The 20,335-nt window shown below is 46.9% G+C and overlaps 1 protein-coding gene across 1 annotated transcript in view; it reads right to left on the minus strand.

The window, feature by feature from the left end:
- Positions 1–20,335, minus strand: part of BANP (BTG3 associated nuclear protein) — a 369,258-nt gene that overhangs the window by 301,789 nt on the left and 47,134 nt on the right. The window contains exons 2-4 of the mRNA XM_069739403.1: positions 10,564–10,683; positions 7,293–7,387; positions 5,648–5,847 (exon numbers count right to left, since the gene is read on the minus strand). Coding sequence (XP_069595504.1) covers positions 5,648–5,847; positions 7,293–7,387; positions 10,564–10,636 — 368 coding nt within the window. The 5' untranslated portion in view covers positions 10,637–10,683. The remainder of the gene's footprint in view (positions 1–5,647; positions 5,848–7,292; positions 7,388–10,563; positions 10,684–20,335) is intronic.

Here is a 20,335-nt window from a genome sequence, read left to right on the forward strand (position 1 = left end):
CTTTCATCATCGTGACACCTAACAAACCTCTCCCAATGTGGTTTATGCAGCGGCTGGTCAATATATAGCATGGTGACAACTGTGCGGGTCACTGGGGATGGGAGAGCCTTGTGACAATTGTCCACAGAACCACAATGGCATTTTCTTGGTCAGCTGTAACGCTCAACAATCATTACTTGTCCCTATCACACAATGAACTAAACAAGGAGAGGAGAAACAACAAACAAGGGTGTAAATATGCTACAATTAACCATGGGGCAATTAAACGTCAGGGTTTAATGACTTTAGAAGTTTTACAGGGCCGTTAGTGGCCGCCGTGACCTGCGGTTGACTCTCAGAATGTCTTTTATGTGGTCACGTGCAATGTACGAGATCTTGTAGGAGATGAGCAATACCCAGAACCAGGCAGCAAGGACTGATCCGAAGGAAAAGAGATGCCAGTAGTGAAGAATAGACGACATCCAGGAAAAATACATGAGTAAATCGCTATTTCATCCCATTTCCCAGCAGATCCTGATGTCTTTCTGCTCATAAAATGAAAAACGCTTCAAGCGTCTGGCTCTGCTGATGCACAAACGTAGAAAACTGCAGAAGAAACAGATCCTCCTCATCATCAATGTGTGAGCAGCCGACCTGCCAGTTACATAGATGATGGATGGGCAGCGGATAACGCAAGCTCCTGAGAATGGGGACCATGATGGCAGTTTCATGACCGTGGCGCGTCCCCCGATATAGAGATATATATATATATACCACTTGGATTCAACATGGCGTCCTCATGGGTAAAGGCGCAAGGCCGGCTGGATGCAACGATCTGCAGAGCTCAGCTGTGGCTTAAGCGTTTTTTCTTGAGGCCGATGATTCACAAGAATATAATTGCACATCTACAACCCGGATACGACGTATTGAGAGTATCAGCTAACCGGGAGCTCGGGAGCTACAAATTGGCAGGATCTGAATTTGCATCTGAAGCTTACACCAAAACCCAGCGGATGCTACACAATGACGGCCGCAAAGACCCAACTCCCTGCTGCGTCACATAGTGCCATTCGTAAAAATTAGGAACACATTTCGCTTACCAATTGTGCTTGGATTATTATTATTATTATTTTGTTAGGTGAATTTACAAATGCCCTGAGGAGGCGAACAAGCTGGGGCCAAATCCAAGAGTAACGCTCTCCCCTGACACATGCAGGAAGGGAGGGGTGCGCTGGGAATGAATGCACACACAGAATCCGAGAGGGCAGGAAACCATTATACGTCGCGCTACATTATTACCTAATACTGCATCATATGGACCGGATGTTCCAGTCTTCAGTAGTGAGTAACTCGGCACAAGCTCATACAATTCTACCTAAAAATGGCGGCTTTGACATGAGAATGGGGAGCCGATTTGGGGTGAAAATCTACCCGGGTGACCTGGTTTTGTGTCCTGTCATTGTTCTAGTTGGGGCACACAATGACATAGGATGGAGGCGACATCATCTCAGTAGCTGCCGACCAGCGTGCGGCCCCTGGGAAAGCCTGGATTATTATTTTGGGAGGAAAGGCGGCTTTGTCTCTTGTATCGCTCTAATAAGGTGATCCGTGTCTGACATGTAGGTGGAGGATCCCGCCTGCGTTATTATTAAAGGCTGATCCCGGGAAGTGATAGAAGAGGCCTCTCGGTACTTAGACGCCTTTGCCTGTAAGGCAGAGAATGAACGCGTCTCTTTACTGGACAATGTCAGGACATGAATGGGTATTTATAACAACAAATCATATGTGGACTTACAGAATACCAGCATGGCTGAGGACAATGGCGCTATGTACATAGATTTCTGCACGGACCCTTAGGGGAAACTAACAGTGAGAGTTACAGTAACTTGGCTTTGGGGGATCAATCTTTCATGATGGAGCACATCGAACGCTCCGCATGCCTTAGATCGGGACAAAGGCTGTGTTATCACTTGATAGAGTCATGGTCTTTTTAGCAAGTAATGGATAAAGATGGTATTTCGTTATAAAGACCAAGCTTAACGTACCGCTAATCAAAGGTGACTCCTGCATTCATTGATGAGTATAACTGGAAAGTGTCAGGCATTTTTGTCATTTACTACTTATTAAAAATGCCCCGGCGATATCCCAATATTGCCAATTTATCTTTTTACAGCTCGATGTTAAGGGGTCAATCAGTGTTGGGGGAACACGTGCAGGGTGGACAAGCGCCTTTCTATTAGATGAAGCTGAAGTGTTTCCGCTAACCCCCGATCTCCGCAGGTCTCTATATACATATAGTCCTCCATATCTATCGTTTCACGTCTGCTTTCTTTTTATCCACAGCCCCCGGATGCCCCTGTGCTCCCATGTAGTGTCCTCCATATCTATCGTTTCACGTCTGCTTTCTTTTTATCCACAGCCCCCGGATGCCCCTGTGCTCCCATGTAGTGTCCTCCATATCTATCGTTTCACGTCTGCTTTCTTTTTATCCACAGCCCCCGGATGCCCCTGTGCTCCCATGTAGTGTCCTCCATATCTATCGTTTCACGTCTGCTTTCTTTTTATCCACAGCCCCCGGATGCCCCTGTGCTCCCATGTAGTGTCCACCATATCTATCGTTTCACGTCTGCTTTCTTTTTATCCACAGCCCCCGGATGCCCCTGTGCTCCCATGTAGTGTCCTCCATATCTATCGTTTCACGTCTGCTTTCTTTTTATCCACAGCCCCCGGATGCCCCTGTGCTCCCATGTAGTGTCCTCCATATCTATCGTTTCACGTCTGCTTTCTTTTTATCCACAGCCCCCGGATGCCCCTGTGCTCCCATGTAGTGTCCTCCATATCTATCGTTTCACGTCTGCTTTCTTTTTATCCACAGCCCCCGGATGCCCCTGTGCTCCCATGTAGTGTCCACCATATCTATCGTTTCACGTCTGCTTTCTTTTTATCCACAGCCCCCGGATGCCCCTGTGCTCCCATGTAGTGTCCTCCATATCTATCGTTTCACGTCTGCTTTCTTTTTATCCACAGCCCCCGGATGCCCCTGTGCTCCCATGTAGTGTCCTCCATATCTATCGTTTCACGTCTGCTTTCTTTTTATCCACAGCCCCCGGATGCCCCTGTGCTCCCATGTAGTGTCCTCCATATCTATCGTTTCACGTCTGCTTTCTTTTTATCCACAGCCCCCGGATGCCCCTGTGCTCCCATGTAGTGTCCTCCATATCTATCGTTTCACGTCTGCTTTCTTTTTATCCACAGCCCCCGGATGCCCCTGTGCTCTCATGTAGTGTCCTCCATATCTATCGTTTCACGTCTGCTTTCTTTTTATCCACAGCCCCCGGATGCTCCTGTGCTCCCATGTAGTGTCCTCCATATCTATCGTTTCACGTCTGCTTTCTTTTTATCCACAGCCCCCGGATGCCCCTGTGCTCCCATGTAGTGTCCTCCATATCTATCGTTTCACGTCTGCTTTCTTTTTATCCACAGCCCCCGGATGCCCCTGTGCTCCCATGTAGTGTCCTCCATATCTATCGTTTCACGTCTGCTTTCTTTTTATCCACAGCCCCCGGATGCTCCTGTGCTCTCATGTAGTGTCCTACATATCTATCGTTTCACGTTTGCTTTCTTTTTATCCACAGCCCCCGGATGCCCCTGTGCTCCCATGTAGTGTCCTCCATATCTATCGTTTCACGTCTGCTTTCTTTTTATCCACAGCCCCCGGATGCCCCTGTGCTCCCATGTAGTGTCCACCATATCTATCGTTTCACGTCTGCTTTCTTTTTATCCACAGCCCCCGGATGCTCCTGTGCTCCCATGTAGTGTCCTCCATATCTATCGTTTCACGTCTGCTTTCTTTTTATCCACAGCCCCCGGATGCCCCTGTGCTCCCATGTAGTGTCCTCCATATCTATCGTTTCACGTCTGCTTTCTTTTTATCCACAGCCCCCGGATGCCCCTGTGCTCCCATGTAGTGTCCTCCATATCTATCGTTTCACGTCTGCTTTCTTTTTATCCACAGCCCCCGGATGCTCCTGTGCTCTCATGTAGTGTCCTACATATCTATCGTTTCACGTTTGCTTTCTTTTTATCCACAGCCCCCGGATGCCCCTGTGCTCCCATGTAGTGTCCTCCATATCTATCGTTTCACGTCTGCTTTCTTTTTATCCACAGCCCCCGGATGCCCCTGTGCTCCCATGTAGTGTCCACCATATCTATCGTTTCACGTCTGCTTTCTTTTTATCCACAGCCCCCGGATGCCCCTGTGCTCCCATGTAGTGTCCTCCATATCTATCGTTTCACGTCTGCTTTCTTTTTATCCACAGCCCCCAGATGCCCCTGTGCTCCCATGTAGTGTCCTCCATATCTATCGTTTCACGTCTGCTTTCTTTTTATCCACAGCCCCCGGATGCCCCTGTGCTCCCATGTAGTGTCCTACATATCTATCGTTTCACGTTTGCTTTCTTTTTATCCACAGCCCCCGGATGCCCCTGTGCTCCCATGTAGTGTCCTCCATATCTATCGTTTCACGTCTGCTTTCTTTTTATCCACAGCCCCCGGATGCCCCTGTGCTCCCATGTAGTGTCCTCCATATCTATCGTTTCACGTTTGCTTTCTTTTTATCCACAGCCCCCGGATGCCCCTGTGCTCCCATGTAGTGTCCTCCATATCTATCGTTTCACGTCTGCTTTCTTTTTATCCACAGCCCCCGGATGCTCCTGTGCTCCCATGTAGTGTCCTCCATATCTATCGTTTCACGTCTGCTTTCTTTTTATCCACAGCCCCCGGATGCCCCTGTGCTCCCATGTAGTGTCCTCCATATCTATCGTTTCACGTCTGCTTTCTTTTTATCCACAGCCCCCGGATGCCCCTGTGCTCCCATGTAGTGTCCTCCATATCTATCGTTTCACGTCTGCTTTCTTTTTATCCACAGCCCCCGGATGCCCCTGTGCTCCCATGTAGTGTCCTCCATATCTATCGTTTCACGTCTGCTTTCTTTTTATCCACAGCCCCCGGATGCCCCTGTGCTCCCATGTAGTGTCCTCCATATCTATCGTTTCACGTCTGCTTTCTTTTTATCCACAGCCCCCGGATGCCCCTGTGCTCCCATGTAGTGTCCTCCATATCTATCGTTTCACGTCTGCTTTCTTTTTATCCACAGCCCCCGGATGCCCCTGTGCTCCCATGTAGTGTCCTCCATTCGGCACCTGTCACGGAATACTCCCATTCAATAAATGTGGACAGCACCTTCGGTTTTTCTTATTTTCCTGACAATTATGTCCCATAGGACAGTTTCCTTGCAGGTTAACCATCTGCTAGACATAGATGAGAGCCATCATCATACGCCGCAGGTACGGTATAAACAGTATTTTGGGATTGGTGACAATTTCCCATTTAAAGAAGGTTTCCTAGAGAAATATTTAATGTTTTCGTTTTCAGCCAGGTTTCAATGACACTTTTGTGCGGAGCTGTATAATGTGTAGGCGTACCAGGCAAGCTTAGGAGAATAGGAACCAACAGTAAGATTTATACATGGTATAATAGATCCAAAATGTCACCTACTGAGGGGGGAAATCGTCTATAAGATGGCATACAATGAGACACGGGGCTCTGGCCTCGCTAGCCATCACTTTTCCAATAATACACTTTTACAGACTCTTAGTTGCTTTCCTACCATCGGACTTTGTTCCACGTCTGAGTGGCTCCGAGGGGCGACCCGGCCACCATGGGCACTTGGATTGGGGTGGGCTGTTTGTTCATGATCAGGTCCAGCTTCTCCTCTAAGGACTTACAAGTCGCCTCAAGAACTTGCAGCTTGGACTCGATGCTGTCCAGTCGCAGGCAGATCGTTTGGTTGATGGAGAACAGAAAGGACTGGAAAGGGAAAAAAAAGCAAAATCAGAACATAAACTACCAGGAGGGAACGGAAAATAAAGGCGAAGGGAGATGACCAGTGTAACGTGCAAAGAAAAAAAGAGTGAGGGGCTGAAAATCCATTGCAAAAAACGTGATGGATGTGTAAAGAGCATCATCTGGAGAAATCTCCGCTATGAAGCAGAGATGTCACAGCTCGGGGTATCAGGGACTCGGAGCAAACTAGTCCTGGCACTTTTTTTTGATTTTCGAAAGAGCTGCTTTGGGAGAAAAGACACTCATGGCTCCCGGTCCCCGCAGACTAACACCACAGTTTAGCAGATTGCCAAAACTACAGATGAGTCTCTATGAGCGGCCTAACAGTAAAGCAGAGTTATGGACCTGTCCGTGCGTATCCCTCGCGGCCTCCCAGCTCACTGTTACTGACCTTTCGCAGAACGTAACGTTTACAGCGTTTTAATGCCCGGATTAAGAATATTTACAAGTATAAGTCACAGTACGCTTCCTGCAATGCCGTAAAAATCAAAACCTATATTGAAATATTCCCTATATAATCCAGGCATCTAATTTTCAGAAATATAGGCTGTTCTGAGACTAAGCTGGGGTATAATTCACTTTCATTTTTTTTTTCACGGACTTGCTGACAGAAAAATGTAGGTAAAGAAAGGAATTTCATCCCTGACCTCTCACACACAAACCACTCGCTTCAGAAAGGTAATCCCAAGGCATAACCCTCCGAAAAACGGCATGTGTGCCATCTAGTGGCCAAAAGTGGGAAGAGGCAGGAAAAACAATACTGCGAATATAAAGAGCGAGGCTGAAGGCAAGGCCGATCTCGCACGTCCGTGATTCGCACCTCCATGTACAGACTGGCCGCAGGTCTCCTCACCTTATAAAACTGCTGGGCTCGGATCAGGAGACCCCCGGCCAGTCTGTACATGGAGGTCCGCCCTCGCCCTATGATACACGGATGTGTGAAACCTGCCTAACAGCTCCGATCCTACGAGGCGCTGATCCAGGGAATTGGTCTGATTGCCACATCTGGAGCCAGGAAATTATTTTTCTCCATAATATCGGGCAATTAGCATCTGCATCATGGGAGTTTTTTTGCATTCTTCTGGATCAAAGTGTTAGATTATAGGTTGTACTTGTGCTTTCCTTGCACCTGAAGCCAGAAAATGACAGGATATGTCACTAAAGACCATAATTAAAAAAGACAAATGTATCTTGCATCACAGGCCGGCGGTCTGCAGAAATGTAGCATCATGGGGGTGTAAAAAGAAATGGCCGTCCCCGGTAATAGATGCCATCTCTTGCAGAGACGTCTGTCCATATACTGACTCTATAAAGTCCATAACTCCCATTCACGACAACAGATAGCGCAGACCACCCGAGTGTTTCTGGGGTCTGAGCCATACTGCAGAAGAGATGCTGAACGCTACAACCTTTATGGATGGATCCTGACAGTTGATCTCCAGGCGCTGTCGTTTCAGGGAAGGTGACAGGTCGTCCTCCGTGACTTCATGGTTCTCTAGAACAACTGTAAAACAACGAAAGAGCAAATCAGAGAATGACATGGTTATGGGGACAGGGAGCTGGCGGGCTGCCGGCAGCGGCCATGCTGTGACCCCGTGTCCTGAGGCAGCTTGTAAACACACGCCGTGTCTCACAGATGACACAGGACGGGAGGGGTGATGGCGTGCGATGAGACATTCTTCTGGCTGCAGACCAGGCCGATCCTGTTGGCCATGACAGCTCAGTGAGTAAACAGTATACAAAACCTAGAAAGAAGAAATGATTCTTGGAAGCATCTGCTCAAAATCCAAGCGTCTGTTTCCCTCAAGCGACCGCACATCTGGCCCCCGAATATACAAGTGAAGACACAGCGATCAGCCGGTAACCGCACGGCGATGTATTGGTGACAGGTCGCAGACATCGGCGCTTATACAGGGGAATCCTATGGATTCTGATGGAATTCCAGCTCACAAATCAGACTTTTTTTTTTGCATTTTTATTTTTGCCCCAAAGAAAAAGTAAAACTTGACTTTTAACCCCATTAAACATGGACAATTTGGGTTCATGTTCATGTGGAAGTGCGTTAATAAGGCACCCGGTATGGACGGCTGCAATGGGAGAGATGTATGCACAGTCATGGCCGAAAGTGTTGGCACCCTTCAAATTGCTCCAGAAAATGAGGGGAACAAATGATTGCAATTCCCCACATTTTGTTATACACAGGTTTATTTCCTTTATGTGTATTGGAACAACATAAAAAAACAAGAAGGAAAAAAAAGGAAATTGTACTTAATTTCACACAAAACCCCAAAAATGGGCCGGACAAAATTGTTGATTCCAGCATGTGATGCTCGTTCACACTCACCTGTGGCAAGTAACAGGTGTGGGCAATATGAAAATCACAGCTGAAACCAGATAAAAGGGGGATAAGTTGACTCCATCTTTGGAGTTGTCACACTAACATAGAGAACAGAAAGAGGAGAAGAGAACGGTCTGAGGACTTGGGAAACAAAATTGTCGAACAACATCAACAATCTCAAGGTTACAAGTCCATCTCCAGAGATGTCGATGTTACTTTGTCTACAGTGCATAATATAATAAAGAAGTTTACAACCCATGACGCTGTAGCTAAGCTCAAAAAATTGATAAATGGTTGCAATGCAGGAAAGGCCGGATGGTGGATAAGCAGCACCAATCAAGGTCCAAAGAAATCCAAGCTGTCCTGCAGGCTCAGGGGCATCAGTGTCAGCGCAGACTATCCGTCCACATGGGAATGAAATTAAATGCTATGGCAGGAGATCGAGGAAGACCCCACTGCAGACAAGAGACATAAAAAAGCTAGACTGCAGTTTGCCAAAATGTATGTAAGTGAAAATCCTTCAGGGAAAGAGTCTTGAGGACAGATAAGACCAAGATAGAGCTTTTTGGTAAAGCACATCATTCCATGGTTTACTGAAAATGGAATAAAGCCTACAAAGAAAAAAACACAGTACCGACAGTCAAGTATGGTGGAGGCTCAATGATGTGTTGGGGTTGTTTTCAGCAATGAGTCCAAATCTAAATCCCATTGATCACCTGTGGAGAGGACGCCTTCACATATGAGAGACCTGGAGTAGTTAGCAAAAAAAAATAGTGGCCCAAATTTCCAGACGAGAGGTGTAAGAAGCTTGTAGATGACTATAGGAAGCGACTGATTACAGTTATTTATTGTAAAGGGCGTGCAGCCAAATATTAAACAATATTGCCTGGCCTATTTTTAGAGTTTTTTTTTATGAAATTATGTCCAATTTGCCTTTTATTTTCTGTTTTTTTTCCTGTTATTAAAATAGGAAATAAACCATGTCTATAACAAAATGTAATTGTAATCATTTTTTGGGAGAAATACTTTATTTTCTGGAATAATTTCCATGGTGCCGCCGACACTTTTGGCCATGACTGTAAAAAAAATAAAAATGGATGTTTTGGAGACAATCAATTAAGGGTTATGTCAGGGCAAAACAAAAGCTTGACCCGGGGACTGGATGTGGTCTGCGCCGGCACGGATAGTGGAGACGTCACAGTTGGACCATCCCCGGGTCGCTCATTAGAATGACATGCTGCTAGCCATCTAACAGCTGCAGCCAATCACAGGTCGCAGCGGTATAGCGGCTGATTTATGGTCGCACTTCCACTTCCTGCGCTGGCGCAGACCACTGAGCGACCTGCGGTGTAGCTGATGCCGGAGTATTAATGAATTTCTTATTTTTAACACCCCCCAGTTGACCTTTTATTTGCCCAGATAACCTCCTTATTACTTTTAATTTCATTGCCACAGAGTATTTTTTTTTTGAGTAAAAAAAATTTTTTGCGTTTTTCTGCACTTTTTAAAAAAAATTGCGGCAAAGAAGCTGCGTTTTTAGCATAATGTTAAACAAGTAAATAATTATTAGAATGTTCTTCCGTTATGGTTTCCTAGAATATCTTGTCTTAAACTGCTGAAACTTAGATTAATATAAAGACACCAACTGTTTCCCCTCTACCAGGAAGGTTACCCCCCAAACTGTAGGGGGGCCGACACCTCTCCCTCCCATAGCGTGCTTCTTCGGCGCGGCAGATAATGCGGATTCTGAAATGAAATGGCTGCTTGAGAACGAGATAAGGGCTGGCATCGCCGATCTTTATGGCGTCTTAAAAGCCTGCAGGGAAATGAGACGAGGCCGCTCCGCGCTGCGGGGAGATGCGGTGAAGGATCCGCTCTGCAGACAAGTCACTTTAATTAACTTACAAATAAACTGGAAAAAAAGTCGCTTTAGTGGCTAATAAACATCAATCTGAACAGCGGTTTATGGGCCGATAGAAGTAAGGGAACCATAACGAGTTAGATCTCGTAGGTAAATACAAAATGTGCCGGCAGCCAGGGCTCCGACAATGTATAAAAAAGAAAATTAATCCGCGGATGTAGTTTATTTTATGAGTGCCGAGAACATTCACAAATAGTAGAATATTCTTCCTGCCCTTATTAGATTTCCAACTTTGAAGACACAAGCAATTTCATCCACACGCGGCCTACAAAATCTACAGAAAACAATGGACGGATATCTGCAAGCTGAAACAAAGTCAATTTACGCTACAGATTTTCACCGCAAAGGTAACGGGAAACTGGAACAAAATCCAGTGGAAAATCCGTGTGTGGATGTCCCATAACGAGGAATCAGAACCCACCGGGGTGATGATCGTCTTGCAGGTCTTCTACCGTTATCTGGACCACATCCGCCAGGTCCTGTCCGGACATCATTTATAAATCCTTCTTTGCTGGAACACAGCGCAACCTTCTCGCCGATTCTGTGAGAACAGAAAACAAACAAATAATTATATATTGACCATAATTTACACCTAATCAAACATCCATGAATATTCGCCATACTCGATGCATCATAATATACATAATGATTCATCTCCGAGGGAAAGGTGACGATATATCGATAGGAAATGGGGATTATGTCGCTTTTTTTGTGCCATGATGATTGCTTGGCGGCCCACTTGTGCCAGTGTTCAGGATACTGATTACGCCATCGATGCCTCTTCTCTGCAGAACATCTTAGACCCTTAGCAATGTGCTCGGTATATGTGTATAATTATCGGGCTCCCGATAAAATGATTTTTGCCAACACAAACTCCAGGCCAATTGGTTACTGGCACCAGTGAGCGAGCGAGCGGCTTCCAGGACACGGGATTCAGCCGCCTCACGCTGGCAAGAAGAAGAAGAACCTGGCACCGGGAGATAATGCAATAGAACGAGGAGAACTGGCGCTGAGGATTAATGCGAGGAGACATTGCCCGCGTTCTGCTGACTGCCGAACAGCTGTCTAGCACACGAAACCGAGCGCCAAATCCTCAGCCGGGGCCGCACCAACGACGGCTTTCTTACTTCTACAAAAACGGTACAATCTGTGATTTTCCACAGACCTCAAAAATAAGAACAGCTCAAATCTGTCCTCCGATACGAGAAAACAATCATGAATTTAGTTGTCTGGATTCCAGACAGGACAGAAATGCATTTGTGATGGTGTCAGCCAGGAGGGATTGTACTTTACAGTAACGTTTCAGAATAATCTTTTATTTGCATTTGACTCTCAGCTAGTGGGAAGAGACCAGCTGTTATTATGTCTTCCATGAGGGATTTATGTTCTTAGTTCCTTAGCAGCATGGAAGCCATTATACAGCAGTACTGTGCTGTGTAGATGTGAAACCAGTGCTGGGGAGAGGTAAAGACTTGTTAGCTGAGCATGATCTCTCTGTATCCATTATACAGCAGTACTGTGCTGTGTAGATGTGAATTCAGCGCTGGGGAGAGGTAAAGACTTGTTAGCTGAGCATGATATCTCTGTGTCCATTATACAGCAGTACTGTGCTGTGTAGATATGAATCCAGTGCTGGGGAGAAGTAAAGACTTGTTAGCTCAACATGATATCTCTGTGTCCATTATACAGCAGTACTGTGCTGTGTAGATATGAAACCAGTGCTGAGGAGAGGTAAACACTTGTTAGCTCAGCATGATCTCTCTGTATCCATTATACAGCAGTCCTGTGCTGTGTAGATGTGAGTCCAGTGCTGGGTAAAGGAAAAGAATTGTTAGCTCAGCATGATATCTCTGTATCTATTATACAGCAGTGCTGTGCTGTACAGATGTGAATCCAGTGTTGGGGAAAATTAAATACTTGTTAGCTCAGCATGATCTCTCTGTATCCATTATACAGCAGTACTGTGCTGTACAGATGTGAATCCAGTGCTGGGGAAAGGGAAAGACTTGTTAGCTAAGCATGATCTCTCTGTGGCCATTATACAGCAGTACTGTGCTGTGTAGATGTGAATCCAGTGCTGGGGAGAGGTAAAGAATTGTTAGCTAAGCGTGATATCTGTGTCCATTATACAGCAGTACTGTGCTGTGTAGATGTGAATCCAATGCTGGGGAAAGGGAAAGACTTGTTAGCCAAGCATGATCTCTCTGTGGCTATTATACAGCAGTACTGTGCTGTGTAGATGTGAATCCAGTGCTGGGTAAAGGTAAAGAATTGTTAGCTCAGCATGAGATCTCCGTGTCCTTTATACAGCAGTACTGTGCTGTGTAGATGTGAATCCAGTGCTGGGGAGAGGTAAAGACTTGTTAGCTCAGCATGATCTTTCTGTGCCTCCCTCTGCTTGTTTTCTCCATCATCCTCCCATCTCTTGTAGTGTGTCATAAGTGGAGAAAAAAAGCAGGATTCTCTGATCAGAATATCTTATTCACACGTACTATTTTAATTGCACATCCCATCTGGATTGTGACATCTATAAAGGTCGACCACTTTCCATTTCACGACGAGGCACAACCTCTGTATTTCTACATAACGTCATTAATTACCCAATTCGGAAGATTGCTTTTTTGGCTGATAAATCAGCCTGCTGCTGACACCACCCCGCAGCTTAAAGTGCTGCCAAGTACATCACATAATCGTATTTGAGGCTGATCAAAGAGGCGATTAGTGAAATCACAGAGTGATAACAGGTGTCTCAGGTGCCCACCGCGGCAAGGTCGGCCCCCTAGAAATCCTCCTGACTTATTACTTATTACTCCATGGCGCTGTGTAGGACGGACACTGTCCAGACAGCACTCGCACAACGTTACTTAACTGGAAACAGATGCGGAGACAGAATCTCTTTTTAGTTGTTCTTTTATTCCACATTAGGGATTAATTTAAAAGAAAAGAAAAAAATCCTGCCATAATAAATGTAACAAGTAATGGATTTCACTAACGCGGTCCTATAAATCAGCAGACATCAAACGTTCTGAGCGTATAGAGACAGAAACATACAGGAAGGCCCCCCTCCGACACGGACCAGCGAGCCCAGCAATCCACAGCACAAAGTGGTGCCGTTAGATCACACCGGGATTAACGGGAGCAAAGACGTTCATGGAATATCGACAGGACGCCCCGAAATGAATGATCAGGAGGAGGAGGCAGGTGTGGTAATACCGGCGGCATCATGGCCATCCTCTATGCTGAGCGCAGGACCATCACAACGCTGGGGTACAAGCAGTATTACTCTAATCAGACTCTGATCTTCTAAGAGGTGGAGAGAGAAAAGAAAAGAAAAAAAAGTGTCTCCACTTTCTCCATTAATATCGGACTGCACTCATATGTCATCTGAGTGCAGTCCGATTTTTTCCCATGGATCCATAGAGTTGGATGCACGACTCAGAGGCAAATTGTGCATCTTTTTCCTCGGACATGCAATGGCACTTCTCCAAAAAAAAAAAAACTTATAATAATCCAAAAATATATGATAATCTGCCAGGAAATGTTCAGAGTAATTAGACCTCGGTCAGGTCTTAAATTAAGTGTTCGGAGCATTTTATGGTGTAATTTTATTGGAAAAGTAAAATGCTAATAATAAAGATTCCAAACAGAACTGTGCGCAGCTGTCCACCCGGTAAGAGAGGAGGACTGGTGCTCATCAAAGACGGCCATGATGTCATACGAACAATCAGTGGGAAGAACAGAAGAGGAACGACAAAAAATGGCTTCAAATGTAAAGGGCCTCTCAGGAAAAAATGACCTGGGTCACTTAAAGGATTTGGAAACGTTACCTGTGCGATGGTTTGTGGAAATCACTAGGAAATGTTTCCTTACAGAGGGATTCTTTGTTGTCAAACATTAGGTAATACAGCAGAAAGTATCAGGAGAGGACGGCAGCTACAGCGCCATCTAGTGGAATAAACAGCTTGTCACACTTCAGGGTACAGCAGAAAGTATCAGGGGAGGACGGCAGCTACAGCGCCATCTAGTGGAATAAACAGCTTGTCACACTTCAGGGTACAGCAGAAAGTATCAGGAGAGGACGGCAGCTACAGCGCCATCTAGTGGAATAAACAGCTTGTCACACTTCAGGGTACAGCAGAAAGTATCAGAAGAGGACGGCAGCTACAGCGCCATCTAGAGGAATAAACAGCTTGTCACACTTCAGGGTACAGCAGAAAGTATCAGGGGAGGACAGCAGCTTCAGCGCCATCTAGTGGAATAAACAGCTTGTCACACTTCAGGGTACAGCAGAAAGTATCAGGGGAGGACGGCAGCTACAGCGCCATCTAGTGGAATAAACAGCTTGTCACACTTCAGGGTACAGCAGAAAGTATCAGGAGAGGACAGCAGCTACAGCGCCATCTAGTGGAATAAACAGCTTGTCACACTTCAGGGTACAGCAGAAAGTATCAGGAGAGGACGGCAGCTACAGCGCCATCTAGTGGAATAAACAGCTTGTCACACCTCAGGGTACAGCAGAAAGTATCAGGAGAGGACGGCAGCTACAGCGCCATCTAGTGGAATAAACAGCTTGTCACACTTCAGGATACAGCAGAAAGTATCAGGAGAGGACGGCAGCTACAGCGCCATCTAGTGGAATAAACAGCTTGTCACATTTCAGGATACAGCAGAAAGTATCAGGAGAGGACGGCAGCTACAGCGCCATCTAGTGGAATAAACAGCTTGTCACATTTCAGGATACAGCAGAAAGTATCAGGGGAGGACAGCAGCTACAGCGCCATCTAGAGGAATAAACAGCTTGTCACACTTCAGGGTACAGCAGAAAGTATCAGGAGGACAGCAGCTACAGCGCCATCTAGTGGAATAAACAGCTTGTCACACTTCAGGATACAGCAGAAAGTATCAGGGGAGGACAGCAGCTACAGCGCCATCTAGTGGAATAAACAGCTTGTCACACTTCAGGGTACAGCAGAAAGTATCAGGAGAGGACGGCAGCTACAGCGCCATCTAGTGGAATAAACAGCTTGTCACACTTCAGGATACAGCAGAAAGTATCAGGGGAGGACGGCAGCTACAGCGCCATCTAGTGGAATAAACAGCTTGTCACACTTCAGGGTACAGCAGAAAGTATCAGGAGAGGACAGCAGCTACAGCGCCATCTAGTGGAATAAACAGCTTGTCACACTTCAGGGTACAGCAGAAAGTATCAGGAGAGGACGGCAGCTACAGCGCCATCTAGTGGAATAAACAGCTTGTCACACTTCAGGGTACAGCAGAAAGTATCAGGGGAGGACGGCAGCTACAGCGCCATCTAGTGGAATAAACAGCTTGTCACATTTCAGGATACAGCAGAAAGTATCAGGGGAGGACGGCAGCTACAGCGCCATCTAGTGGAATAAACAGCTTGTCACACTTCAGGATACAGCAGAAAGTATCAGGAGAGGACGGCAGCTACAGCGCCATCTAGTGGAATAAACAGCTTGTCACACTTCAGGGTACAGCAGAAAGTATCAGGAGAGGACAGCAGCTACAGCGCCATCTAGTGGAATAAACAGCTTGTCACACTTCAGGGTACAGCAGAAAGTATCAGGAGAGGACGGCAGCTACAGCGCCATCTAGTGGAATAAACAGCTTGTCACACTTCAGGGTACAGCAGAAAGTATCAGGGGAGGACGGCAGCTACAGCGCCATCTAGTGGAATAAACAGCTTGTCACACTTCAGGATACAGCAGAAAGTATCAGGAGAGGACAGCAGCTACAGCGCCATCTAGTGGAATAAACAGCTTGTCACACCTCAGGATACAGCAGAAAGTATCAGGGGAGGACAGCAGCTACAGCGCCATCTAGTGGAATAAACAGCTTGTCACACTTCAGGGTACAGCAGAAAGTATCAGGAGAGGACGGCAGCTACAGCGCCATCTAGTGGAATAAACAGCTTGTCACATTTCAGGATACAGCAGAAAGTATCAGGAGAGGACGGCAGCTACAGCGCCATCTAGTGGAATAAACAGCTTGTCACACTTCAGGGTACAGCAGAAAGTATCAGGAGAGGACGGCAGCTACAGCGCCATCTAGTGGAATAAACAGCTTGTCACACTTCAGGGTACAGCAGAAAGTATCAGGAGAGGACGGCAGCTACAGCGCCATCTAGTGGAATAAACAGCTTGTCACACTTCAGGGTACAGCAGAAAGTATCAGGGGAGGACGGCAGCTACAGCGCCATCTAGTGGAATAAACAGCTTGTCACACTTCAGGATACAGCAGAAAGTATCAGGGGAGGACGGCAGCTACAGCGCCATCTAGTGGAATAAACAGCTTGTCACACTTCAGGGTACAGCAGAAAGTATCAGGAGAGGACAGCAGCTACAGCGCCATCTAGTGGAATAAACAGCTTGTCACACTTCAGGTTACAGCAGAAAGTATCAGGGGAGGACGGCAGCTACAGCGCCATCTAGTGGAATAAACAGCTTGTCACACTTCAGGGTACAGCAGAAAGTATCAGGGGAGGACAGCAGCTACAGCGCCATCTAGTGGAATAAACAGCTTGTCACACTTCAGGGTACAGCAGAAAGTATCAGGGGAGGACGGCAGCTTCAGCGCCATCTAGTGGAATAAACAGCTTGTCACACTTCAGGATACAGCAGAAAGTATCAGGGGAGGACGGCAGCTACAGCGCCATCTAGTGGAATAAACAGCTTGTCACACCTCAGGATACAGCAGAAAGTATCAGGGGAGGACAGCAGCTACAGCGCCATCTAGTGGAATAAACAGCTTGTCACACTTCAGGGTACAGCAGAAAGTATCAGGGGAGGACGGCAGCTACAGCGCCATCTAGTGGAATAAACAGCTTGTCACACTTCAGGGTACAGCAGAAAGTATCAGGGGAGGACGGCAGCTACAGCGCCATCTAGTGGAATAAACAGCTTGTCACACTTCAGGGTACAGCAGAAAGTATCAGGAGAGGACGGCAGCTACAGCGCCATCTAGAGGAATAAACAGCTTGTCACACTTCAGGGTACAGCAGAAAGTATCAGGGGAGGACGGCAGCTACAGCGCCATTTAGTGGAATAAACAGCTTGTCACACTTCAGGGTACAGCAGAAAGTATCAGGGGAGGACGGCAGCTACAGCGCCATCTAGTGGAATAAACAGCTTGTCACACTTCAGGGTACAGCAGAAAGTATCAGGAGAGGACGGCAGCTACAGCGCCATCTAGTGGAATAAACAGCTTGTCACACTTCAGGGTACAGCAGAAAGTATCAGGGGAGGACGGCAGCTACAGCGCCATCTAGTGGAATAAACAGCTTGTCACACTTCAGGGTACAGCAGAAAGTATCAGGAGAGGACAGCAGCTACAGCGCCATCTAGTGGAATAAACAGCTTGTCACACTTCAGGATACAGCAGAAAGTATCAGGGGAGGACGGCAGCCACAGCGCCATCTAGTGGAATAAACAGCTTGTCACACTTCAGGGTACAGCAGAAAGTATCAGGAGAGGACGGCAGCTACAGCGCCATCTAGTGGAATAAACAGCTTGTCACACTTCAGGGTACAGCAGAAAGTATCAGGAGAGGACGGCAGCTACAGCGCCATCTAGTGGAATAAACAGCTTGTCACACTTCAGGATACAGCAGAAAGTATCAGGAGAGGACGGCAGCTACAGCGCCATCTAGTGGAATAAACAGCTTGTCACACTTCAGGATACAGCAGAAAGTATCAGGGGAGGACGGCAGCTACAGCGCCATCTAGTGGAATAAACAGCTTGTCACACTTCAGGGTACAGCAGAAAGTATCAGGAGAGGACGGCAGCTACAGCGCCATCTAGTGGAATAAACAGCTTGTCACACTTCAGGGTACAGCAGAAAGTATCAGGGGAGGACAGCAGCTACAGCGCCATCTAGTGGAATAAACAGCTTGTCACACTTCAGGGTACAGCAGAAAGTATCAGGAGAGGACGGCAGCTACAGCGCCATCTAGTGGAATAAACAGCTTGTCACACTTCAGGGTACAGCAGAAAGTATCAGGAGAGGACAGCAGCTACAGCGCCATCTAGTGGAATAAACAGCTTGTCACACTTCAGGGTACAGCAGAAAGTATCAGGAGAGGACGGCAGCTACAGCGCCATCTAGTGGAATAAACAGCTTGTCACACTTCAGGGTACAGCAGAAAGTATCAGGAGAGGACAGCAGCTACAGCGCCATCTAGTGGAATAAACAGCTTGTCACACTTCAGGGTACAGCAGAAAGTATCAGGAGAGGACGGCAGCTACAGCGCCATCTAGTGGAATAAACAGCTTGTCACACTTCAGGATACAGCAGAAAGTATCAGGAGAGGACAGCAGCTACAGCGCCATCTAGAGGAATAAACAGCTTGTCACACTTCAGGGTACAGCAGAAAGTATCAGGAGAGGACAGCAGCTACAGCGCCATCTAGTGGAATAAACAGCTTGTCACACTTCAGGGTACAGCAGAAAGTATCAGGGGAGGACGGCAGCTACAGCGCCATCTAGTGGAATAAACAGCTTGTCACACTTCAGGATACAGCAGAAAGTATCAGGAGAGGACAGCAGCTACAGCGCCATCTAGTGGAATAAACAGCTTGTCACACCTCAGGGTACAGCAGAAAGTATCAGGAGAGGACAGCAGCTACAGCGCCATCTAGAGGAATAAACAGCTTGTCACACTTCAGGGTACAGCAGAAAGTATCAGGAGAGGACGGCAGCTACAGCGCCATCTAGTGGAATAAACAGCTTGTCACACTTCAGGGTACAGCAGAAAGTATCAGGAGAGGACAGCAGCTACAGCGCCATCTAGAGGAATAAACAGCTTGTCACACTTCAGGGTACAGCAGAAAGTATCAGGGGAGGACAGCAGCTTCAGCGCCATCTAGTGGAATAAACAGCTTGTCACACTTCAGGGTACAGCAGAAAGTATCAGGGGAGGACGGCAGCTACAGCGCCATCTAGAGGAATAAACAGATTGTCACACTTCAGGGTACAGCAGAAAGTATCAGGGGAGGACGGCAGCTACAGCGCCATCTAGTGGAATAAACAGTTTGTCACACTTCAGGATACAGCAGAAAGTATCAGGGGAGGACAGCAGCTACAGCGCCATCTAGTGGAATAAACAGCTTGTCACACTTCAGGGTACAGCAGAAAGTATCAGGGGAGGACAGCAGCTACAGCGCCATCTAGTGGAATAAACAGCTTGTCACACTTCAGGGTACAGCAGAAAGTATCAGGGGAGGACAGCAGCTACAGCGCCATCTAGTGGAATAAACAGCTTGTCACACTTCAGGGTACAGCAGAAAGTATCAGGAGAGGACGGCAGCTACAGCGCCATCTAGTGGAATAAACAGCTTGTCACACTTCAGGGTACAGCAGAAAGTATCAGGGGAGGACAGCAGCTACAGCGCCATCTAGTGGAATAAACAGCTTGTCACACTTCAGGGAACAGCAGAAAGTATCAGGAGAGGACAGCAGCTACAGCGCCATCTAGTGGAATAAACAGCTTGTCACACTTCAGGGTACAGCAGAAAGTATCAGGGGAGGACGACAGCTACAGCGCCATCTAGTGGAATAAACAGCTTGTCACACTTCAGGATACAGCAGAAAGTATCAGGGGAGGACAGCAGCTACAGCGCCATCTAGAGGAATAAACAGCTTGTCACACTTCAGGTTACAGCAGAAAGTATCAGGGGAGGACGACAGCTACAGCGCCATCTAGTGGAATAAACAGCTTGTCACACTTCAGGGTACAGCAGAAAGTATCAGGGGAGGACGACAGCTACAGCGCCATCTAGTGGAATAAACAGCTTGTCACACTTCAGGTTACAGCAGAAAGTATCAGGAGAGGACGGCAGCTACAGCGCCATCTAGTGGAATAAACAGCTTGTCACACTTCAGGATACAGCAGAAAGTATCAGGGGAGGACGGCAGCTACAGCGCCATCTAGTGGAATAAACAGCTTGTCACACTTCAGGATACAGCAGAAAGTATCAGGGGAGGACGGCAGCTACAGCGCCATCTAGTGGAATAAACAGCTTGTCACACTTCAGGATACAGCAGAAAGTATCAGGGGAGGACAGCAGCTACAGCGCCATCTAGAGGAATAAACAGATTGTCACACTTCAGGGTACAGCAGAAAGTATCAGGAGAGGACGGCAGCTACAGCGCCATCTAGTGGAATAAACAGCT

The sequence above is a fragment of the Ranitomeya imitator genome, chromosome 9 (assembly GCF_032444005.1).
Source record: "Ranitomeya imitator isolate aRanImi1 chromosome 9, aRanImi1.pri, whole genome shotgun sequence".
NCBI lineage: Eukaryota > Metazoa > Chordata > Amphibia > Anura > Dendrobatidae > Ranitomeya > Ranitomeya imitator.